General features: G+C 36.9%; 4 protein-coding genes across 4 annotated transcripts; 1 reads left to right on the top strand and 3 right to left on the bottom strand.

Annotated features, from left to right (window-relative positions):
* The first annotated feature begins 8,228 nt into the window (after positions 1-8,228).
* On the top strand, positions 8,229-10,345 carry LOC130747834 (NADH dehydrogenase [ubiquinone] iron-sulfur protein 6, mitochondrial). Its single transcript, XM_057600880.1, has 3 exons — positions 8,229-8,422; positions 9,753-9,837; positions 9,988-10,345. The coding sequence occupies exons 1-3, from the start codon at positions 8,288-8,290 to the stop codon at positions 10,095-10,097; spliced, it is 330 nt and encodes a 109-aa protein (XP_057456863.1). The 5' UTR covers positions 8,229-8,287; the 3' UTR covers positions 10,098-10,345.
* A 1,206-nt stretch (positions 10,346-11,551) lies between these two features.
* On the bottom strand, positions 11,552-15,566 carry LOC130747833 (uncharacterized). The gene is made up of 8 exons (XM_057600879.1): positions 15,224-15,566; positions 15,037-15,132; positions 14,847-14,957; positions 14,458-14,767; positions 14,022-14,112; positions 13,282-13,615; positions 12,622-12,770; positions 11,552-12,429 (listed from the first exon to the last, which is right to left on the bottom strand). The coding sequence occupies exons 1-8, from the start codon at positions 15,455-15,457 to the stop codon at positions 11,916-11,918; spliced, it is 1,839 nt and encodes a 612-aa protein (XP_057456862.1). The 5' UTR covers positions 15,458-15,566; the 3' UTR covers positions 11,552-11,915.
* Positions 15,567-18,579: 3,013 nt separating this feature from the next.
* On the bottom strand, positions 18,580-20,992 carry LOC130747832 (geraniol 8-hydroxylase-like). The gene is made up of 3 exons (XM_057600878.1): positions 19,853-20,992; positions 19,430-19,725; positions 18,580-19,302 (listed from the first exon to the last, which is right to left on the bottom strand). The coding sequence occupies exons 1-3, from the start codon at positions 20,436-20,438 to the stop codon at positions 18,691-18,693; spliced, it is 1,494 nt and encodes a 497-aa protein (XP_057456861.1). The 5' UTR covers positions 20,439-20,992; the 3' UTR covers positions 18,580-18,690.
* A 961-nt stretch (positions 20,993-21,953) lies between these two features.
* Positions 21,954-24,414, bottom strand: LOC130747831 (4-coumarate--CoA ligase 2-like). Its single transcript, XM_057600877.1, has 5 exons — positions 23,226-24,414; positions 22,683-23,027; positions 22,518-22,585; positions 22,347-22,443; positions 21,954-22,235 (listed from the first exon to the last, which is right to left on the bottom strand). The coding sequence occupies exons 1-5, from the start codon at positions 24,273-24,275 to the stop codon at positions 22,122-22,124; spliced, it is 1,674 nt and encodes a 557-aa protein (XP_057456860.1). The 5' UTR covers positions 24,276-24,414; the 3' UTR covers positions 21,954-22,121.
* Between the last annotated feature and the right edge of the window lie 705 nt (positions 24,415-25,119).

Raw genomic sequence — 25,119 nt, 5'->3', positions numbered from 1 at the left:
AAATTAAAGAAAAAAAAACTAATTTCTATCTCAATTAAAACTATTCAGTCACCATAATCATCTTCTTCCTCCTCCTCTTCTTCACCCACCTTCATCCCATCTCATCTCATCCTCTTAATGCAGACAATCAACGTCAAACCACACACGTGTTTCAGCTACTGAGACCCAGATGAGAAAAAAAGTTGAAGTCTTCAGCTACTGCTATGTGCTATTCAACCCCAAAGTCATTAATTGAGCACCTTTTCCTCTTCTGGGACACCGTTTGGTTCTGAAATTAGGAAGAGACAAGATGCAAGTTCCAATTTTTCATCACTGTTACAACATGAGTTTTGTGTTTCATGCTTAATTTATTCCCTTGTCTAGGGTGATTTGCCGTTTGGTTCTGCAATTGGGAAGAGACAAGATGCAAGTTCCAATCGAACACCATCTTAACCAAACTCAGAAATTTATCCAAGTTTCTCTTTTTCTTCCTCAATCTGCCTCTCGGTCTGTCTCTTTCTGTTGATGATGATTAAAGTTTGAATTTTTTCAAACCCAGAATTTTCGAAAAATTTCCAGATCTGTCTTAAGTTTGTCTCTTTCTGATTCCAGATCTGCCTCTCGATCTGTTGATGATGATCTTTTCTCGGTCTCTTTCTTATGGGTTGAGGGAAGGTTCTGGAGGAAGAAGAAAGTTGAAGATGAAGATGAATTAAGATGAAGAACAGAGAAACTTCTGGAGATGAGGAAGTTATGGAAATAGAAGAAGGTTGAAGTTGAAGAATAGACAAAGTTCTGGAGGTGAGGCACTTCTGAAAAAACTCCTTTTTTTTTTTACGGTAATGTTGAAGATGAAGAAAAGAGAAGGTTCAGGAGAATTTTTCTGTTTTGAAATATTTTTTATTTTATCAAATTTTGCAACAAATCTTTCTAATCTCTTTTGGGGAGATTTTAAACAAATTTTTTTGTTTTAAATGATGATGCACGTCCATGTGCAACATTCTTCTCTCTCATAGATTTTTTTTATACACCTTCTTCTCTCTCCTACTAATCTATTTTTCTCTCTTCCAAGTCATTTAAAAAGCTCCACATATGAAAAAAGAGTACCGCTATATCACACGAGGAGCTTATGCACGAGGAGGCACGAGTGACGTGGATTAGTTAATGAAACCCACTTTTTGGACCATCTCCCTCCTTTCTCTTCTTTCTTTCCATAATTTTCCTCTGCAATTTTTGCTGCGTGCTGAAACAAACCCATTGAGGTTGCTCTTCTTTTCACATCCAACCTCAAGTTGTGCCATCGACCCATGCGAACCAAACCTGCAAGCCTGTAGCCCCAGCCCCATCATACCAACCATCGAACCCCAACTCTGCCATCGGGACAACCTCCAACCACCGCGTTCTCCTCCTCTCAGTTCAGATCTGACTCACTCGCGCTGATGTAACCTCCGCCGTGGTTAGCCACTGTACTACCGTAATACACAACCAGAAGTCAGCAGTTAGCCACCGTCGATCCCATAACGTCGTCGTTGAACCCTTCTCCCTCATGACCGAAAACCCCAGCTCCGCATCATACCCTTCTGTGCGCTCGAACCACTCTCTTCCTCTGTGGGCTCTCTCCCTTTCTCTGCAATTAGGACAAAAGTCTGCAATTTGAAGCTCTATTCATTTAAATTTGGTTCTTTATTTTGATCAATGTCGCAGTTCAGATTTGTGTGATGTGAACGGAGGGATGATGCAACATCAAGATTGCCCCTGTTTTATTTTTTTATTAATTATTTTTAAGAAAAAATGGTCCTCGTGCGTGGTCGTGCGTAGAAGGCTCGTGCCTTTTAGCATTTTCTATGAAAAAATCGTTTGGAATCTAACAGAAGGACTGAGTGTGGTGACAGAGGATAAAGTGGGGGACTGAAAATGCTAATAAAATTGTTTAGGGACTATTTTTGAACGATTCAAATTCGTGGGGACCAAATGTGTAATCACTGTCTCTATCCATCCATCACTCTCTCATTCAATTACTAATATTCATTCACCATCATCATTTCCATTCTCTGTGTAACGCACTAATTAATCACTTTCACACGTCACCATGCAGTCAACTCCCTGTAGCAGTAGTTCTTATTCTTATATAAATCAAAATCAAATCATGTCATCATTAATTTGTTAATATAAGTGTGGTAGCAAAACTCTTTTCATTTTCAACACTTTTTAACATTTAAAATTCACGTGAGTCATATATTTTTTAGTGAATCTCATTGAAATTTTAATTTATTAACAAAATAGTGTTAATTCTAATTTATTAACAAAATATTAAAGTAAGTGTTGTTATAATTTTTCATACAAATATTTATAGATTAAGTTAAAGGTTTGTCCACTACACATATTTAATTAATTTCCACAAAATTGAAATTTTTTTATTTAATTAAAATAAAAACAATTATATTTTCCTCGTACCTGTACAGTATGATTAAATATTAATATAGAACTATATATTTTACAATTTTTTTTAGATGGAAAACTAAAAAATAAACAACAAAAGTTAAAGATTGAAGGGTCGGCCTAGTAACTACAAAAATATCCTTTATTTTCTTTTATTTTCTCTCTACTATCCCCGTATTGTAACCATATTCTCAAGTCTTGCAACCCATTGGCCGCTGGCGAACCTCTGCATCTGGTTTTTCATTTCCTTCTCTTTCTCATCCTCTAATTACCTCTTCACCTCTAACTGTAATGATCTACAAATTAAAAAACACACATGAAAAAGAAACTAAAATTAGATCTTAAACCTATATAAAATGAAACAAAGATGAATTAATCAAAATTACTAGACGGGAGAGATTTACAGAACACAGAACGGAGACGTCGTGGTGCTGAATCTCTCGCCGGAGCTTCCGCGACCACAAGATCTGGTTCTTCAAGCGCAAAATTGGAACCATGCCTCGAAGTTGCGCCGTCACAGGCCCGCCCCAAGCACTGGCAACCAAAACTGAGCACCGCGCCACCGCCACAGAATCTCCCATCACGTTCAAGCCTTTGCAGAAACGACCATGGAGCGAGGTTGAAAAAGAAAACGACTTGGGTTTGGGTGCGACCTTAGAAGTTTTCCACCTTGACAGGTGGTGAGATCCTATTGGCCTAACCAATTATGGCACCTGTGCATGACCTACTTGCTATTGCACCTTAGACAACACCTAACTCTCCCGCAAGTAAATTGCAAAGGACATCTTTTGGAAGTATTTCATGTTTTTTCAAACTTGATGTATCATTTAACCTCATTCTAGCGAGTATGTCTGCATGTTTATTTCGCTCCCTTGAGATATGTTGGAAGATAAGCTCCCACTCTTGCTAGACTAGCATCGGGACTTTTGCTATGTGGGTCGCACATGCATGAATGTTGAGTGAAACTAAATCGAAGGGCAGTTCACTATGTCCAAGAAATCCATCTCGCAAACAATTTTCGCACGCAGGTACACCGGGCCAAAGAAAGGTCGTGGACAATAGCCAAAAGTTCAGCTAGATAAACGTCTTTAATTCCTTTGAAATTCGAAAAATTAATTATCCAAGCTCTAGTGGTCAGGCAACAAGCCGCCACAACCCATAAATGATGAATCCCTATTGAAACTCTCATTTGTGCTCAGTTTAACTCAACCCATCGAAGATGCATGCCAAATACTTGTAGTGAGAGCCGAATGTGCATCACAATTAAACTCATTTTTATTTAATGAATAAGTTTTGGGTATATTAAGTAATGAATAAGCTTATAAAAAAAAGTAATGAGTAAGCTACTTCGTCCACACAATCTCATGGAGCGCAATCTTAGTTAATTATCAATTTAGGAAAATGACGAGCTCACACCTGTTCTACTCATACTTATACAGGAGAGATAAAAATATAAGAAAAAAACACATAAATCAAATCAAGAATTAATATATATTTTTTAACTTCTTTCCACTCATATTCTCTTCTCTTTTTCTCCATTTTTTTTCTCATCAACCAAATTAAAGAGAGGTCGTGGACAATAGCCAAAAGTTCAGCTAGATAAACGTCTCTAATTCCTTTGAAATTCGAAAAATTAATTATCCAAGCTCTAATGGTCAGGCAACAAGCTGCCACAACCCATAAATGACGAATCCCTATTGAAACTTCCATTTGTGTTCAGTTTAACTCAACCCACCGAAGATGCATGCCAAATACTTGTAGTGAGAGCCGAATGTGCATCACAATTAAACTCAGTTTTATTTAATGAATAAGTTTTGGGGATATTAAGTAATGAATAAGCTTATCAAAAAAAAAAAGTAATGAGTAAGCTACTTCGTCCACACAATCTCATGGAGCACAATCTTAGTTAATTATCAATTTAGGAAAATGACGAGCTCACACCTGTTCTACTCATACTTATACAAGAGAGATAAAAATATAAGAAAAAAACACATAAATCAAATCAAGAATTAATATATATTTTTTAACTTCTTTCCACTCATATTCTCTTCTCTTTTTCTCCATTTTTTTTCTCATCAACCAAATCAAAGAGAGGTCGTGGACAATAGCCAAAAGTTCAGCTAGATAAACGTCTCTAATTCCTTTGAAATTCGAAAAATTAATTATCCAAGCTCTAATGGTCAGGCAACAAGCCGCCACAACCCATAAATGACGAATCCCTATTGAAACTTCCATTTGTGTTCAGTTTAACTCAACCCACCGAAGATGCATGCCAAATACTTGTAGTGAGAGCCGAATGTGCATCACAATTAAACTCAGTTTTATTTAATGAATAAGTTTTGGGGATATTAAGTAATGAATAAGCTTATCAAAAAAAAAGTAATGAGTAAGCTACTTCGTCCACACAATCTCATGGAGCACAATCTTAGTTAATTATCAATTTAGGAAAATGACGAGCTCACACCTGTTCTACTCATACTTATACAAGAGAGATAAAAATATAAGAAAAAAACACATAAATCAAATCAAGAATTAATATATATTTTTTAACTTCTTTCCACTCATATTCTCTTCTCTTTTTCTCCATGTTTTTTCTCATCAACCAAATCAAGGGTTAATATCAAGTGTCCATTTCGGTGAACTATCCACGTCGTGAAGATGTCATAAAGTTTAAAACGGCGGCCAAAGGCAATAATAGTTGAGGCGGATTGAGTTGGAAGGATAACAATAAATAGCGCCTTACATTGAAATTGATCATGGGAAAACTATATGCAGACAAAATTAAAACATCACTTTCTGAGTCAATGTAGGATTAGACAAGAAATCAAAGTCGACCTTACTTTGCTTATCTTTAAAACACCCCTTAAGGCCCACCAAATTAAAGGGGGTCTTTCTCTTTTATGAAAAAAAAACTTCACCTTCTAGTTTTTTTTTTTTTTTTTTTTTTCATTTCAACCGTTTAAAATATTATACTACGTAAATATTTCGCAATAAAAAGTGTCATTGATCTTAAAAATATTGGACTTATACTCTCAGTTAATTTCTTTTCACAAAAATAGTTTCATCCATGTTTCTCATTAAAATGAAATAAAACTATTTTAAATAAATTATTGTTTGGTAATACAACAAGTATGTAAGTAATATGATATTATTAGTCTTTTGTGAAAAATAAAATAAACTAAGTTTTGATCCCAACTAATTTGATTTGAATTAAATATAAAAAATATTTCAGTGTTTATTTTGATTAATTTGGACATTAATTACTTTCTCTTATGAACTAAAGACTCAATTTGGCCCAAGACTAATTTAGACATGATTACTCTCTATCTCTTTCCCTCTCACACGCACATGTGAACTCGTACTTTATTTGATTACTGAATTTAAACTCCCCCTTCCTTAAATTTTGCTAAAATAAAAATCTCTTTGTTGGTGTTAGGAAATTGGGGTTGTCAAAGAAAAATGTGAAAATTAATCATATATAGAATAGGTTGCCTTTTATGAATGGTAACATGAACATGACCAATTAGTGAAAGAAAATGATGGATATGGAAAAAGGAATTGACAACTCGATAATAGCTCTTGCCTTTGTTCGTGTTTTAGAAAACTTGGCAACAAATTAAGGCCAGCATATATGTAAGACACATTGGCTATTTGCATATCATGTTATGGTCTTGATTTGTCCACACGTATACATGAAGCTGCAATAACCGTTTTGATCATATCATCCTTCAATGGATGACAGAGAAAAGAAGGCTCCGTGGCAAACATAGCTTTTTAGTTTGATGAGCTTTGTCCCTTGGTCTATTTCATTCATGATTTACGTGTTGGGAATTATTTTAGTATTAATTTGTTGGGAATTTTCAATATTGTTATGTGTCACATATTTAATTGTGTATTATGGTTAATAAAGTGTCAAATATTATTTAAATATATTTGTTAAGCTCACATGCAATTATTTTGATATTGGGTTTTATTTCAAAATATATGTATATATATATATATATATATATTGGGTTTTGACTCTATGTAATTGTTATTGGGGTGTTATAATAATTATCTTTTAAATCAGAATATCCAATAAAATATTGAATTATTTATTTTGGTCTCCCTTTCATTTTTCATCTTTTTTTTTCATATTTTTTTTTTCGAAATCAGATTTCATCTTCTTAAAATAGTGAATTATCAATTTTGTTCCCTTTATCAATTTTTTGACGGTTTAAACCGCCACAAACCAAAATCAATATATAATTTTCTATTTTAGGGCAATAAAAAAAAACATTAAAGGGCACCAAAATTACTAATTCACTACTTTGAAGGTAAATTATTGCGAGCTAGTAATTTTTCTTTTTTCACTACTAGTTTGCTTGATTAGCTCGTCATATTTTGTTGAGAACATGAATTAATTATGATAATACAATTATATTAATCAACATAGCAATAGGCCAGGACCTCATAATATTATGCAACACACACAAAATGTCATAAAAGTAAATATAAGGTGTGGTGTGGTAATTATTTATCTCATCCCTTAATTAGGAGGGACGGCTGGATGAGGGTTTGAACCTCTACACTGAGAATGAAACATATATGTTTTGTTTATTGTTTAATGACATGAAAGAAGTAAAATTAAGATACGAATTAAAATTTAATTAACTATAAATAACAAGCTAGTGCTACATGTAATTTTTTTTATAAGCCAGTAGTGCTACATGTCGTGAAGATACTTGATCGTAGACCAAAAAACAGTTGATCTAATTAAGCTGTTCCAACGGCTGCACTAGGAGCTTGTATTATTGGTGTTGAAATATGTTAATATATGTGCTCAAGTTTCATAAACAATGATGGCTTGGAAGATATTCTTTGATATTCATTAACTTAGTTTAATGAAATCTCTCTCTTCAATTTGTGTGTGTTGATAATATACACATATACACTCGGGTCAAAGTTGCAGTGAAGCACTTTGATGAAGAAAATTGCATAGTTGCACAAAATAATGGAAACAAGTTGGGGACATGAGCTGTTTCTAGTTGAACTTTTGGAAGAAGAAAGACGTTAAGATTATGATGGTGGAGGCATTGTGGACTTGACATTATTGAATCACCTACTCATTAGTTTCTTTCGAATTCCAATCTATCTTCTTTGTGTAACAAAAAAAATCTATCTTTTCTTTGTAAAAAAAGATAGAGGATCCCAATGCATGATGCATTGCATGGACATTTTCATAAATAATTAAAAGAAAAATATTTTACATTATATTTTAGTTGTTAGAAATTAAATTATTCTAATGAAAAATAGATCTAATGCTAATAAAAAATTGATCTAATGCTCATGAAAAATATTCTAATGATATATATTTTTACTAGCGACACTCCCTCTATAAATTAAGTGTATTCATAATGTATGCACTAACAATAATGATACTTAGACATCTAAACAGTTCAGACATTTAAGAGACGCCTCATTTTCTCTTTATATCTCTTATCACATTTATCATATATCACATCTATTGTGTATCTATTGAATGTTTGAACTAGCAACTTAGCCCCCATGCGAATGTATACAACTATTTTTCCATGAAAAAAATGGCCTACCTAACCTAAGGCATAGGGCGTCTAAACATTGACCTTACAATTGACAAAGTTTAAACTTTTTTTTTCAAGTGTTGTCAATTATACATGGACATAGCCAGTGGTTCCTTCTAATTCTAGTTAATGGGCCAACACAACATGGGCCGACCCATTATAAGGGTAAGACCAAGCCCAACCCTCCATGTCGTTTCTGCATCCAGCTAGCGTCGTTTTGTTTCAATTCATTCCCCGTTTGATCTGAATCAAATTTTGTTGTTGATTTCTGATCGTGTTTGTGAGAAATGGCGTCGAGTGTTTTGAAGAACCTCATCAGATTTTCATTGTCGTCGACCACCGCCACCGCCACCGCCACCACCACCAGAAATTTCAGCCTCGTAGCCCCTCAAATCGGCAACCACACCGCCAAATGGATGCAGGTACCGGTACCCCACCCTATGCATTTGTTTCTCTCGGATTATCATTCATCAATTAACGTATTATCATGTTACATCATTGTAAATAGGATAGTGTTTTGATTGAACAAGCTTTGGAATCAAATTAGGTTAACCATTTGTATTTATATGTGAGATATTGTTATTGGAAATCTGTGGCATGATTTATTTCATAGAATTTTGTGAAATTAGTGGAAATAAAGGGAAATTCAGATGCTGTAACGATGGATTATGTGGTGTATACATAAAGATAAAACAAATGTGGTATGATTTATGAATGTGGTGAATGATGGATTTACTTATACATGTTTGGTTGGTTACATCATGTTAAGGGTTCCTTGTGACGATAAGAGAAAGTGTTTTTTCGGGTAGGAGATTATTGAAATGGAAGGTTAAGCTTGTCTGGGAAGCTGTTCTGCTGTTCCTTTGTATTTGATGTGGAATTTGTGGTTAACTGGTTATAGCATAGTTCTTGATTGCTGTTGCTTAATGGCACGGATTATTCTTTTTTAGCGACTGGTTGTAGAGCCCCTTTTACGTTAGTTATTGTATCAGGTGTCAGTTTGGACTTTGGTCTGGTTTGTTCTGATTTCGCTAAACGGCTAAACTTTGAACATCAATTGCATATTCAATATGTATTACTTTTGTTTTCTTTGAAGTATCCACCAGTTGGTGCCTTCTGGAATTTGTTTTCGTGTAACCTGGTTTAGTACCATTTGTATATTATCAATTCCTGTCTTACCTCTTGTTATGATTAGAGAATAAAATGGATAGAAGAAAGAAATATCAGGGACAGTTCAATCACATAACATTTATTGAGCACTAAATCTATGCATCAGGGGATAGAATGTGATAACAAAATGTTGTAAATCACTCTGGGTGACAAAATTTGCTATTTGAAGAGAAATTTTGGGTTACTTGTGTGGAATAAATCTGCATTTTGAGGATGGATAATTTGAATGAAAAAAGGATGGGAAACAAAGTTTGAACTTACCCTGGGGAAGGAATTAGAAGTGCCAACTGGATGACCATCTTGGCATTATCACAGCATTTCTCTTTTAGAGAATGGATTACTCCCCGTTCAGATCCTAACTGTTACTGTTAGCTGATGTTTTAGGCGCTGCTTTGTCCTGCATTATCACAGCATTTAATGTTTTACACTCAAACACAATGTGTGTACTTTATTTATTACCAAGGTTAGCTTACAGGAGATGGTCTGCTGTTCCGGGGTCTTGAATCATTACTGCTTAATGAATTGTGTTGTGCTCTAGAGTCTAGAGGTTGTGGAACTTCATTTTTGTTTCATATGTAATAGGATACGAGCAAGAAGTCTCCAATGGAGCTGATTAATGAAGTGCCACCTATTAAGGTTGAAGGAAGGATAGTTGCTTGTGAAGGAGGTACATCTCTTTTGTTTTTGCAAATTTCTATTCTCTGTTCAAACTTGCTCAAGATTTAGTGAAGGAGATACAGAGCTCACAGTTGTTCAAGCATTGTTGATCATGTAGGAGTTTAACTGATTTGGATATTTTTGCTACCTGTGATTTCAGATAACAATCCCGCTCTTGGACACCCAATTGAATATATATGCCTTGACTTGGCCGAGCCAGCTGTTTGCAAATATTGTGGCCTACGTTATGTTCAGGATCATCACCATTAGGACGTGCTGTCCACATGTATTCTGGTGTGTATTTTAGGGGATTGCTGCTGAACATCATTAATGGTGTTTTCCGACTAAATCATGATGTAACGAATACACTTCTTTGCTACAATTTGCTAAATAAGAATATGACAAGATTGTTCTTGTTAGTTGTTACCATCTGCAAGTGATGTGGAGTAATTTGTATGAAACTGGAGGTGCACCTCCATTGAGTCATTTTTTAATATTAGTATATCCTAGTTTTCAAATTCCTGTGACCTGATAACACTACTATTCATGAGGCAAAGTAGCGATTGTAAGATGCCTTCTGTCTCCGAGTTAATTATTAGTTGTATTGAAGAACACTTCACTGGTTGTAAGAGATGAATATAATCTGGATTAAGCCCAATATGTTTTACCTTATCGCCATATTTAGCGTATTTTTCAGAATCTAAATAATCATTTTTTTTATCAAACTAGTCATGTGCTAAAGTATAGACTATCTGGTTGTTTTCTTAATTATACACTGATATCTGCTTTTGTAATCTTTTCGTAATTCAATTTACTTTCTTTGTTTGAATCATGTCACAATTATTTTTCTACGAGCTTGGCTTTACTCATGACAATAAAAAGACAAATTTTCATTTTCAATTAATTCCTAACACGTTTTTCTTCAAGAACATCTTACACATAATATGAATTTATAGTGAGTTTGTATCACCTGAAATACTTCACATACAAAATCGTGAAATTATGTATTATACTTTTGTAACCTACAAACAAAAGACAATGAAATTGTAATGGAGACGATGGAAAGGAAGGAAGGGTTTTAGTTTTAGTCTTTTAGAGCATGGAAAGAATGACCGGAATTGGAAAAGTACTGACATTACATCACATTATATAAGAAACAAATGTAGTGACAACATTAAAACGCCTCGAATAAATTATATATTGTACATAGATAAATAGATTTTTCCATCTTAACCATGAGATTACTCTCTCGCTCCACGGTAAACGCACTAAGGGAAGATTGACCAAGGAGTTTTACTCATTTGCAAGAGTTGAGGATCAAACCCCAACCACTTGCATGAGATACAAAGTGATGTACGTATGGAGCAGATGCTATCCAAGAAGTTCTTTTTCATTTGCAAGAGTTGGAGTTGAACCCAAACCACTTGCTTAAAATACAAAGTGCTGAACTTTCCTCTTTGGTTAAATAGATTATAAATTACATCTCATTCTTAAAGGACTTCTACCTCAGTTACAAGTTCTTAGTTCTTACTCCCTGTGGATGATATTTAATATTAAGTTACGCAAATTACTACTATCTTTGTTTTGTTTTGGTCCAATACAACCAACAATTCACGGCGAGTTAGTAACAAAAAACAAGCCCAGGGCTATTAGAGTTATTTGTGGTGATGATATTAGAAACTCTACTTAAGTGCTTGCCCACTCAACAACAGGTAACAACAATGAAACCCAGAAAGTCATATTTATTCATATTACTATGATAGAGAAAACTTACACTGGAAAGCAGAACCTCTCCTCTGATCACAGCACAGTAAACTGATAGCTATTCAAGAAATACAACCATGAAGGTAGGTTTCAAGTAGTGTGTTACTCAACTTTGTGATCAAGAGAGAAAAGAATACTCAACAAGATAGCAAAACCTAAATCAGCTGTTAAATATAGCCAAGGTGAATATTGAATAGTGATTACCAGCCATAAATGAAACCTACTATATTCAAATTCCAAAATCTTCCCAACAATAAGGGATAGGCAATGAATTAACAGCATTCCACTATAGAATGCTTCCTCACAAAATCTCTCTAAACATCCTCATGCGCTAGCTTTATCAGCACCTGCCAATTTTCTTCTCTGTTGATGCTCTGCAACTTTATAGTCCACCACTTCACGGAACAAGCTTGGATCAAGCACACAGTTCTCGCTTCCGTACACAGCAGCTTGAACACTTGCCATCAGTTTTGCAATTTCCCTTCCAGAAAATCCGCCAGTTTTAGCTGCGGCTTCCTTTATGATATCATCAGTCAATCCCTTAATCTCTATCTTTTGTGGTTTTCCTTTGAACAGATTTTGAAATAAGCCAGATTTTCCTGATCCAGCTTGGGATATGTACTTATCCAGATAGAGTTTAAGAAGTTTATAGCGCTCCCCTTCCCCAGGCAAGGGAAATTCCAGAACCTCATCGATACGGTCTGCCACAGCTGAATCAAGATCACCAGGACGATTTGTAGCAAGAGCAAGGACTATGTCTTTAGACTGGTCACCAGTACGGAAGAGAAGGGCATTTAATGCGCTTCTTTGTGCTTCACTCATGTAGGTCTTGTTCCGCCTACAAAATTCATACAAATGCAATCAATTCACTAAGAAAATTTTCAGGCAAAGAATGGTAGTTCCATATCATGCTGCACATTGACACCGAAACTTTTCATTTCATGTGGTGCATATCTTGTTCATCTTAGGTTGCCATGGGCCAAAATAATCATCTCAAAATGAAAAATAAAGTAAGAAGCATATTGCTTACTCGCATAGAAACGCATCAGCTTCATCAATGAAAAGCAATAAGCCCCTTTTTGATTTCTTAGACCAATCAAACAACTCGTGTATCTTCGTTACAGCCTGTGATCCAAGCGGAGCAACATCTCCTCCAGTCATCAATGCATAATCTAATCCCTGAATTAAATTGGAAAGAAAATCAGACAATAAAAATTTATCCAGAAGGAAAGAATACCAATAAAACGATGAGGACATAAAGAGAACTGTTTGGGGTAAAACTTCAATATTTCACAAACAATGCAATAACCAGAAGCATGGCACTGAATCTCCATTTGGAATAACTACTGAATTCCACAGGAACAAGAACCTGGTATTGTGAACTTCAAAAAAGCAAGCCCAAAGTAAATTTTATAGAGCCTTTAAGCAGATAATTTTGGATTTATTAGTTGTAAAACAAAAAATGCTGATAAAAACTATGAAAAGGAGAAATATTAAACATCTGGAAAATGAGAAGACAGTTTTGCCAATATGTTAATGATATTATGCCCACTTAATACAGTTGACAGCATAAAACTTATACTTCACCGTGAAATGGAAAAAACCAAAATTCCTACATATTTGACATGTGGACAAAAAGTAGATAGTATGAAACACATCCAAACTAGAATAGAGAAGTATAAAAGCATACAGATTTACGGGCCAACTCTCTGGCAGCCATTGTCTTTCCTGTTCCGGGAGGGCCATAAAAAAGCATGTTTCTGAACGGTGCTTGATGTGCTTTTGTATTTGCAGTTGCAGATGCCAGCTGCTCAATTCTTTTATTAAGAGAAGGGTGCAAAATTACATCACCAAAACCATTTCCATTTTTCGAAGCAGATTCTGGGCCAGCACGTCGAGACAGCGAGCTCTTAGCACGAGAAACCGTGCCAGACCAGGGGTATTTCCCTCTGGAGGATTCACGGATCAGTGACGGTTGTCCCAATATCCGATCAACATATCCCCAAATAACCCTTGCACCTTCCCTGCATTGGACAAAAAAGAGCACATCTATAACTTCACTTACAGCTACTTATTAGCAATATGAATGTAAAGTGTAGAAAGCTAGCACGGAAGTTTAACAATATACATCTTTTTACCTACTGAAATCAGACATATACTTATATAAAATAGGAAAAAAAGTGCTTCAGGTTTATATTCTCTAAAACAAGGAAGGCTAGGCAAAATAGTAAATGATATATCCCCTATTCTCATTACATTTTTGCCAACCTTCCTCATTTTAGGGCATGATTAAAAATTCACTAATAATCAATAATTTCATAGGTACAGACTGTGAAAGACATGTTATGCCAAATATATGCTTCTAAAAGCGATCCTATCTTTTGAGGAACTAGGAGCTCAATCAATCCAAGCTTTCTGAACAACTCATACCTTGTTGTGTAAACCCCTGCAGCCAGAGCAGTCACTCCACCAACCGCTACAACCAACTTATTTTGATCTGTTAGAATGGCTTTTAATCCCCCTGCAAAAGATAGATTGAGTTTTTAAACTTAGTTATTGGCGCGGAATTCGTCTATCACAGTAATGATGGAGTTCGTCAAATCAAATCAGTAAAGTTAAACTACATTTAATAGGAAACAATAAGCAATGAGGAAATAAATAAATAAATAATGCAACACACAAATTCCAATGATGCTGATAAAGAATGAACAATTTTATTATGAAAGTAAAATAGATAACAAAGACACATTTTGATTTAGTCAATGCATTCAAATTCACAAATGAATAAATGAAGAGACAATTGTTATCTTCTTCGATTGTTATGTATTAGCATTTTGCCCACTGTGCGCACTAGATAGAAATGTACCTCCAATATGGTCAAAGGTAGTGTTTATGGCAGCAACCCATTTTTCTCGCTCTGCATTAGCACGATCAACTAGCATTCTCCTGTTAACATCTTCAGCTAGCTTTGCTTCATGCGCTCTCCCTTCTGCTTCTGCCATAGCCCTTACTCTGATTGTTTCACGTTCGTTCTCAGCCTTCTCTCTTTCAGTTTGCCTTCGCAGTGCTTGGATCTGTTCTTCTGTTGCACGTCGAGCTTGCTCCAGTCTGTTTGACGAAAGTTCTTGAAGTTCTACTAGCTCTTTGTTCCTGGCCCTCTGCAATTCATTTTCTGCCTGATAACAAGGACGCAGGAGTGAGAAAATAAATTTCATGAAACAAAAATCCCAAGTTTCAAAAGGTTTAATTTAATACCTGCATCCTCTTCTTTGCCAACTCATCATCATATATAATCATCTGTTGTTTAATTTGTGCTTGATGCTGGGCTAGCTTTTTTTGTTCATCATACATCATCCTTTGTCTTTCCTGGCAAGTTGAATGGAAATGATTTCTTAAACAAGTTCAACTCACAAAGTAAAATGTGTGTGATGAACAACTAAGTTACCATCTCAGTCTGTGCTTTGGTTTGATTAAACTCTGCAGCCTTTGCAGCGAATTCTGCTTGCTTGGTCTCTTCTCTCTTTTTGACAGTATCAAGCAACTTCAAGAGAAAAACAGAGAGAAAACTCAAAACAATGGAGAATGAGATGAATTGAACTGAGAGGAAAGAAGGGAATAAAATTGAAACGAACCTTTTTGCCTTCGGGAGCTTTATCAATTCTCTCGAGAAGCTTGACGGCTTCCTCGAGAGGCTCAGGATCAAAGCCAGCAGCGGTGGTTCTAGGGTGATCATTCCGCGGCTTTGGCGGCGGAGAGGGTTGAGGAGGAGCGGTGGAAGAAGAGGGTTCAGCATAAGCGGTGATGTTGTTAAAACCAGAAGCGGCAGCCATTGCCGACAGCAACCCTGCTGCGTAGGTTTTGGCCATTGCAGTTGCAGAGGTTTTGGTTGAACCTCAACAACAACGAAATCAAAGATTGATTCTGTGTGTGTGTTTTCAGTCAGGGTTTTAGGTAGGGTTCTTCTTCTTCTGTTTCACCACCAAATGGATGCAACTATTTCAAGACCCGACCCGACCCATCACAAAATACTTCTGTCACACGAAACCATTAATTCATTAAACAAAAATTAATGTGGGACTTTCACTATGTCAATTTTTTTTTTTGATACATCGGAAGATTAACAAGTAAATAAAACGAACTAACTAAACCCAATAATGTCCTTCAACAGAAGGACTTCAAGCTCCGGGGAGGGGGTAGCCAACGCACTGTAGCCAGCAACGGGGAGAAGAGACCCTATCTTCGCCAGACAATCTGCTACCATGTTCACGTCTCGACAGCACCAAAAAAGCTCCACTCGCCAGTTCCTTGTCATCAAAGCATGGATTTCACGCAGCACCCACCCATGGGCATGAAAGCTTGCACGGCTAGGGTCAGCTATCGCATCAATCAATTCTTTGCAGTCAGAGTTGCAAACCAGCTTACGAGTACCGTTGTCCCAAGCTAACCGGAGACCATCCCTCAACGCGAGCGCCTCAGCAAGGAAGGAGCAGCTAGCAGCTTCCAAATATTGAGATATGAAGCCATTAACCCACTTCCCCGAAGAGTCTCGAAGCACGCCACCACCTCCCATGACAATCGCATCTTCTCTATAGCTCCCGTCACTATTAAGCTTCAAGAACTCTGGAGAAGGAGGTTGCCACCTATCAATGAGAAGGTGATTATCACTATGAATCAGATCAGGTTCCAAAATGCGAGTTACATCATCATGCTCATGGCATAACCTCCTCCAAGCACAATCCAACGACCAAGGGTGAGGATCCAATATCATGTTACACCGCCATTTCCAGACGTTCCACAAACCAACCAGAAAACGAGTAGCATGGCTGCCACGAGCCTGGGATTGGATCCAGGATGAGAGTTCCAAATTCCAAAAATCTTTCCAAGCCCAAGCGCCAAGCTTTCCCCAAAGCTCCTTCGAGTGAGGGCAGTCACGCAAACCATGAAGCTCATCTTCACGAGGACCAGAACAACGAGTGCAAGCTTCAGAGGAGGCCAAATTGCAGCGAAAGCGATTAGTGTTGACAGGCAGAGCGTCGTGCAAGCAAAGCCAGACAAAGACACGAATCTTTTCCGGGACAACAAGCTTCCAAACCCACGACCAGTTCTGGACAGCTGCTGGCAATGGTGTGCGATCCCGAAGCCAACGATACCCCTCCCTTACGGTGTACCTTCCATCATTAGTATGGTTCCAAGTCCAGTTATCAGCTGCAGCAGGGTTCAGATGAGGAGTCACCCTAGAGAAATAGGCTTTTAGCTCATCGGGAAACCACGTATACAACTTGTCAAAGTTCCACTGGTTGTTAACGACCACATCACGCAAGCATAACTTGGTATCCGTAATATGAACAAATGGAAGCAGCTCTCCCAAATTCCCTTCACCAGACCAGTTGCTGTACCAAATCGAGGTGTCCCCCGATCCCAATCTGAAATGAAATCCCGCTTTAAGCTGGTCACGGGTTTTGATGATGCTCTTCCAAACGGGGGAGGCATTGTTCCGGCAAGGGACAGAAATGATAGAGTTCCCTTGAAGGTACTTATGGCTAAGAGCTTGAACCCACAACTTGTTAGAATCAGTCAAGAGATGCCAAATTGACTTACCAAGGAGGGCTGTGTTTTGGTCACCCATATCTTTCACACCCAGTCCACCATTTTCCTTATTCTTGGTGATAGTTTTCCACTTCACTAGATGCCAACCTCGATTGCCATTCCCTTTGGACCAAATGAACCGACGCATGGCCTGATTGATGCTATTAGTGATGCTCCTAGGAAGCCAAAACACTTGCATTGTGTAGGTAGGTATTGAAGCCATTACTGACTTTGTGAGACAAACTCTCCCTGCGAGATTAAGAAGATTAGTTTTCCAAGAGGCTAACTTTCTTGTGATGTTCTCAAGAAGATAGTTAAATTTTCCCCTGGACATCCTCCCCCCTGAAAGAGGGAATCCCAAGTACTTTCCGAGGTCACGAACAAAAGGAATCGGAGCAATTTGCCGGATTTCATCCCGAACCGTGGAGCAAACACCTCTAGAAGATATCGCTTTGGATTTGCTTATGTTAATCTTTAGACCCGAGCTATCACAAAAGGCCTTCAGAGTGTCAGCCACTAACTGGACTTGTCTCGTTGTAGCCTGACAGAACAACAAAACATCATCTGCAAAAAATAGGTGAGAGATAGGAGGGCCCTTAGAAGCAATCCTGATTGGTTTCCACTCACCTGAGTTCACTATGTCAATTGCCAAGTAAGATATTATGCATTGACCATTCAAAAAAAAAAAAGATATTATGACTTGTTTATTCATAATATTTTATAATATACACCAATTTTATTTTTAATCATTTTGAAGAGTTTTTATTATCTTTTTATAAATTTAAAATTCTGCTTTTAGAATCTAGATTTCACCCTTTTTTTTACATTGTAAAGATAAATCGCACCATCTAGAAATTGATCTTTGTACTTCCTCATCCAACTCATATGTCTCATAGATCTTACAACTTGAGCTATCATTAGTGGGAAAAGCTTTACCTTCTGAGTTTGTTTATTTATTAAAATTTTACCAATTCTTTCTTCTAATATAGTAAAAAAATACTAGTTCAGGAAATTCAATAATTTTGAACTAATCTTTGGAGTATTATTTTTCATAATTAAATGATCAACATTTAATCGAGAAAAGCAATAATAAAAAGAACTTCTAACAAGTGAAAAGAAAAATCAGGCGGGTTTGCTTTGAGGCAGACTGTCTTAAGCTTTTTCAATTGTGAAAAAACCTCCGGATGAAAGAAATTATTTATCTATTATACTTGGTGATTGCTTTCACTTTTGCTGTTCTTTGGATTTTATTTCTCTTGTTTTGTTCGCCGTACTGACAACGTTGTGGTAGACTTTCTATCTAGAAATGTCTCCTCTTACGCAAGATGTGTGTGGATAGATGAGGTTCCTTTTGAGGTTGACGCTCTTGTAACTGCATATATTTTGCCTTCTATGCCACAAGTTTAATATATTGCATGAATTGTTAAAAAAAAAACAACTTATAACAAGTGAAAAGAAAAATCATTGTACCCACTAGAAAAGATACACATTACAATTTTTATTTTGTCACACATTAACTTTTCACTTTGATTGGAATAGCTCTGAGAGGCATAGACTTTTGCAAGGCTACTCCAAATTCTTCTTCCATATCGATATCCTCAGGTCTCATATCATTTTCAAGCCTCCAATCAAAAACATTAATCAATGAACCTAACGTCAACAACAACACTCTCATAGCATATGGTAACCCAGGGCACATTCTTCTTCCACCACCAAATGGTATCAACTCAAAGTGTCTCCCTTTAACATCAATGTCTGATCCCATGAACCTCTCTGGTGAAAACAAATGTGGGTCATTCCATGTACTTGAATCCCTTCCAATGGCCCACACATTGATGAGGATTTGTGAACCTTTTGGGATGGTGTAGCCATTGAGTTCTACATTAGTATCAGCTTTTCTAGGGATTAAGAATGGCACTGCAGGGTGTAAACGAAATGTCTCTTTCACTATTGCTTGTAGATAGGGTAGTTTAACAATGTCTGTTTCTTCAATAGGGTTACCCTTTCCAATGGTTTCTTCAAGCTCCTTTTTAGCTTTTGACATTGTTGTTGGATTGCATAGTAGCTCAGTCATTGCCCATTCCAATGTGGATGTCATTGTATCAGTTCCAGCAACAAATAGGGTCTAATAATCAAATCAAACAACTCTTAATATAATCATATTGTTGTTGTAAAATGAACCCAGAGATTAAAATAACAATCTTTATAATTGTGATTGGAATACAGAGAAATTAATGGATGAGAGAAAATACCATCATTAAATGTTGAATATTTATTTTTTCCACCTCTTGGCTATTCTCATGAGACATGTTTAGCAATGTTTCTAACATGTCACTGTTGGGGTCAAAACCTGTTTCCGATCTGAGCTTCTTCCGTTGGTTAATCAAGTGATCGAAGACTTCTAACACCTTTCCAGCATTAACAGTATTACGACTTCGAATGCCCTGCGGATCAACCATCTTCAAGGCAGGGAAATAGTCTGCCAAGTTTGGTTTTCCACCCTCTCTCATGATATTCGCCACTAACTCCTTTAACTCTCCAACTTTACCTGCAGGAACGAACGGACACAAAGTGTAATGAAAATGGGGCAGAGAAACAATTTTCTTAGTAAAATGACATTGAAATGTAGTATCTATATGCTGTAAATTTTTTTTTGGGGTTTCGTCTCGGTTTACCTATAGAGTGAGAAAAAATTGTCTTTGATAACAAATTAATTGTGGTCTTGAAAGCTACTCTTCCAATATCAACAGCTTCACCGCTCATGCTGCATTGGTGGATTTCACTGAGGAGTTCTTGAAGTTGCTTGTGCCTAAGATCTTGGCTTGTACCCAATACCGTGTTAGAGAATAGTTGATTGTTGCATATCTTCCTAAGGGTCCTCCAAAGGGGTGTGATGGGCATGAAGGCCATGCTATGATGATGGTGATTGTGAACTGATGCAGCCTCCGGGACGGTGCGGTTGGACAAGAACTTATCATGGGTTTGGAGCACCTCTTTGGCCATGTCAGCTGAAGAGATCACAATGGTGGTCAATTGTCCCAATTTTAATGTCATTATTGGACCATATAACTTGGCAAGGTTAGCAGAGGATTGGTGGGGGTTTTTGCCAAGTTCAAGGAGGTTTCCAATGATGGGAAGAGGGGAAGGTCCTGGTGGAAGCTTGTAGTTGTTGGGTTTGTTGTTTTTTGCAAAATGGAAAAGGAGAGCATGAACAATGATACAAGTCAACAGAAGGAGCAACACATACCATAGTGAATCCATACAAATGAATAACTTGTTGCTGCTGTTGGGCTATGAAATGATGTTATAAGCAATGCATATTTATATTATTAGTTTATCAATTATCATTGACAGTTTTGTGAACTGGAAATTAGCCCAATTGTAGGGATTTAGTTGCCTCAAAGGCAATAACTAAGGCAATTCCATAGTCCATGTGCCAAAGTGGAAGCAGTATTTCAGATTGAAAATGTCAAAGGTGTTAACAAATTTTGACAAGAATTGGGTTCACATAGTACATAGCAGAAACAAATTGTGCTACTCAAACAATTTGGTTGCGAAGAATATTGAAGGAGTTGCAACATTAACAAGATGGTCCAACGAAGGTATTCTTCGACAACAAATCAACGATTGCTTTAACAAAGAATCCAATATTTCATATTCGTAGCAAACATATTGACATCAAGCATCACACTATTAATTGTGGTTGAGTATTGCACTTTGGAAGATCAAATAGAGAGGTTCTCATAAAGCCACTCAAAGTAAATACGTTCTTGAAGTTGAAGAACATGCTTGGTATGATGATCCCAAGTTTAAGAGTGGATGTTCTCTAATAGTTTAAGGGAGAAAACGTAGCAGCTAGTTTCAAGGATAGCCTTCAAGGTTGGTTGGACATGGCTTAGCGAAGCTAAAAATGTGCATGTTCCAATAATATAAATAGTTGTCAATCAATTGTACCAATAACAAGTCGGTGAGAGTTAAAACAACAAGAAGAAAGCTCCAGCGAGCTTGTGTTTTGAAGAATTTTTTTTATGTTATTTTGAGTGTTTACATTTTCTTCTTATAACATCTCAATTTCATCAAGGCAATTAATTTTATTTACTAACACATACTAGTATAATTCTTTTTATATTTAACATTATTTTATTTACACATCAATACCTATATGATAATAAAATTAAAATAGTTTTCAATTAAATATTTTAATTTAGTTCAAATTATTTATCATCTCAAAAGCATAATATTAATATTTATTTTCATTTTTTTATTAATTTAAATAGAATAAACAGTAACTTTATATTTCTTAAAAAAAAACAGTAACTATACATTTTATATTTTTTTTGACAAGAGGAAGACCTTTATATTTTAATTTAAAATATAATTTGAATAGTAATAAAATATTTCAAAATAAAAATAATTAGAGTTTAGTGTTTTTATAGATACAAAAAGGGTAATTATAGAATTTTATTAAAATGAGAGTAAATTCAATAAGCTTTAAGTTTTTTTTACCAAAAAAAAAAGCTTTAAGTTTTAAGCTCTAAGCTACCTCAAATAGCTTATTGAAAAAACTTTAAGCTATTGAAATAAGTTTCTTTACCAAACACTTTTAAACAAGTCAAATAAATTTTAAGTTAGCTAAAATGACATGCCGAAATAACTTTAATCCCTTCCTTCTAAAAAAAACTTTAATCCCTTAATCTAGTCATAGTCAAGTAAACTTTGTAGCTGAAATGACATGTGAAGCATTGTAGGAAGGAAATAAAGGAGGAAAAAAGAGGAAGCAGTAAGCAGTATTTTCACATTGAAAATGTCAAGGTGTTAACAAATTTTGACATAAATCGGGCTCACGCAACTAGATTTGGGAACCATTAATTCGGAACAATTAAGAAAGTAAAAAAATAGTTCAACTGATCTTAACCTATTATCACACAATAAAGAACTAGCTTGCTAGGTGATCCTCTCAAGCTTTGCTCTGAGCTCTCTTCTTAATATCTTTCCAGATGGAGACTTTGGAATTGCATCAACAAAGTACACTTTGTGTAGTCTTTTGTAAAACACCACCTGTTCAGAAATCACAATAGTTAAATATCACATATCACATCTTACTGAAATTGAATTCATGTTTCATGCATTTGATCACTCATCACGCATGATCAGTATCAAATCTTTTACCTGTTTAGCTATAAACTCTTTTACAGCCTCTTCAGTAAGATCAAAACTCACCACAACAAAAGCAACAGGAACTTCACCTGCAACATCATCCATTTTCCTGCATTCCATGCAATCAGAAAGTTAATTACTTATGCTAAATAAATTTAAAACTCAAAAATGATTTATACTTACGGAACAACAGCTGCATCTGCAATGAAAGGGTGGCTCATAAGAAGACCTTCAAGTTCTGCAGGAGGCACCTAATAGATACAACAAATACAACTATGAACAATCAATTACAAGTTTTTTTTTTTTTTTTTCTTTTTTCCAATGTGGATTGTAAAGTTAATTATATACCTGGAAACCTTTGAATTTGATGAGTTCCTTAACCCTATCAACAATGAAAATCTCATCATCATCATCTACATAACCAATGTCACCAGTGTGAAGCCAACCTTGTGCATCAATAGTTGCTGCAGTGGCCTTCTCATCATTCAGGTATCCTTTCATGATTTGTTGGCCACGGATGCAAATCTCGCCGGAGCGGTTACGAGGAACGGAGCAACCACTATCAGGGTCAATCACCTTCAACTCAGCATTCCTCACCACCGTGCCGCACGACCCTGGCTTCGTTGGAAACGGCTGCTTCGCAAACCCCAAACACATTGACAAAACCGGCCCCGCCTCTGTCATCCCATAACCCTTCACATCACATTACATATCAATTAAAAACTTTCAATTTCAATTTTTTAAGTGAGGTCTTAAATTCGAGTTTTGCTATTGTCTTTTTTTTTTTAACTTGTCTTGCTATTGTCATTTTGAAATTTTTTATTTTTAGGTTTCGGATTCGACCATTGTGGATGAATTAGTGCAATAACAAATTAGGGTTCGGTCGCTCACCTGTCCCAAAACTGCGCGAGGCAACCGGCTCCGGAGAGCATCCTCCAGGTCCTTCCCCAGCGGCGCAGCCCCTGACATCACCAACCGTATGGAGCTGAGGTCATACTCCTCCACCCTCGGGTCCTTCGCCAGCGCCACCACCATCGGCGGCACTACCATCGCCACCGTCACTCTCTCCCTCTCTATCCCCTCCAGCAGAGCCTTAATCTCGAACCTCTCCACCACCATGATCGCGCTCCCCGCCCTCAGCGCGCACATCATCACGCTGTGCATCGAGAATATGTGAAACAACGGCAGCACGCACAGCACGACGTCGTTTTCGCTCAGGTACAGGTTCGGATTCTCTCCGTCCACCTGCTGCGCCACGCTCGTCACGAGGCTTTTGTGTGTCAGAATCACCCCCTTCGCCAACCCTGTCGTCCCCGACGAAAACGGCAGCGCCACCGCATCGTCCGCCGTGATCTCCGCCTCCAGCAACTCATACTCCTCCGCCTCCGAAACCTCCGAGAAACGTAAGCAGTTCTCCGGCGGGTCATCGACGGTTATCACGGCCGTTAGAGCCTCCTTGGGGAGCTTGTCCACGTGCGTGGACCGCGTGATCACGAGCTTTGCTTTGGAAGCGGTTATTTGCTTCAAAATTTCGGCGGTGGTGTAGAATGGATTGGCGGTGGTGGCGACGGCGCCGAGCATGGAGGCCGCCATGAAGGAGAAGACGAACTCCGGGGAGTTTGGGAGGAGGATCATGATGACGTCGCCTTTGGTGATGCCGAGGTTGGAGAGACCGGCGGCGAGTTTCCGGCATTGGAGGTGAGTTTCGGCGTAGGTGAAGGTTCTGCCGGCGGAGATGAGGCATGGCCGGTCGGCGAGCTCCGGGAGTTTTTGGAAGCAGTAGGCGTGGAGTGGGAGGTTGGAAGGGATGGGTATGTCTGGTAATTTTGATCTAAAGATGTGGGTAGTTTGGGGATTTGAGAGGTTTAGCCTAGTTGGAGTGGTGGGCCCATATAATTCTGTGTTCTGTTTGGTGTTCACAGAAGAAGCTTCTGACATCATGGTTTTGTTTTGTGAATAGAAAATGTTTACAAAATAGTTAGTTTTTACTCAAATTTCACAAAAATAAAGAATAAAAATAAAATAATATGATGGGAAAGAAGAGAAAATGTGAGATAAAAGAAAAATGTGATGAGATAGGAAGAAAGATGAAGACAAAAAATAGTGTTAATGTTGTTTGGGTGTCTAAAAGTCGAGAGTGTTTGGTAAATTCAAAATATTAACACACTTTAATAAAAAATGAAATGGAACTGATAAATATGATGAATGTGTATGTGAGGTGTTTGAGTGTGGAAAAAATTTGAACTATTTGTGAATTGATTTCTAATTTGAGAGAATGCAAGTGTGTTAATACAAATTGTTGCTTTAATTTTGGAACCAAAATAGATTGAAGAAAAGCAACTGAACAACTGAGAGCTTTTTTTTGAGGATTGTATAAGGAGAGCTAGGGGTGAAGAGATTGAAGAATGAATTGGAGATAGAAAAGAGTGTCATTCTTATATATGCATGTAAGCAAAAGAGGGAGGTAGTTGGAAGAGGATACTATGAAGGTGTTGCTGTGACTTGTGATGGTCAGAGGACCAAGTCTAGTTCAAAACCAAGCGATTTGTGTGAAAATCTTGAAGCATGTATAATGTGGGCTAGCCCAGCATGGTTTATAAATAATATATATCTACTCCAATATCACTTTAAACTATACAATTTTCAGTTATGGCTATTACCAGTTTTACACTTCCAATCTCATTCTTTGTCCCTACGCAGGTGGTGTGATTCGCAGAATAGTGCAACAAGGATTATTCAACTAAATTTGGTCAATGATATTAAGAAATAAAATTCTAATATATTT

Source organism: Lotus japonicus, chromosome 3 (assembly GCF_012489685.1).
Source record: "Lotus japonicus ecotype B-129 chromosome 3, LjGifu_v1.2".
Taxonomy (NCBI): Eukaryota; Viridiplantae; Streptophyta; class Magnoliopsida; order Fabales; family Fabaceae; genus Lotus; species Lotus japonicus.
Note: the sequence above shows the minus strand (reverse complement) of the source record. Positions and strands in the feature narration are given on the sequence as shown.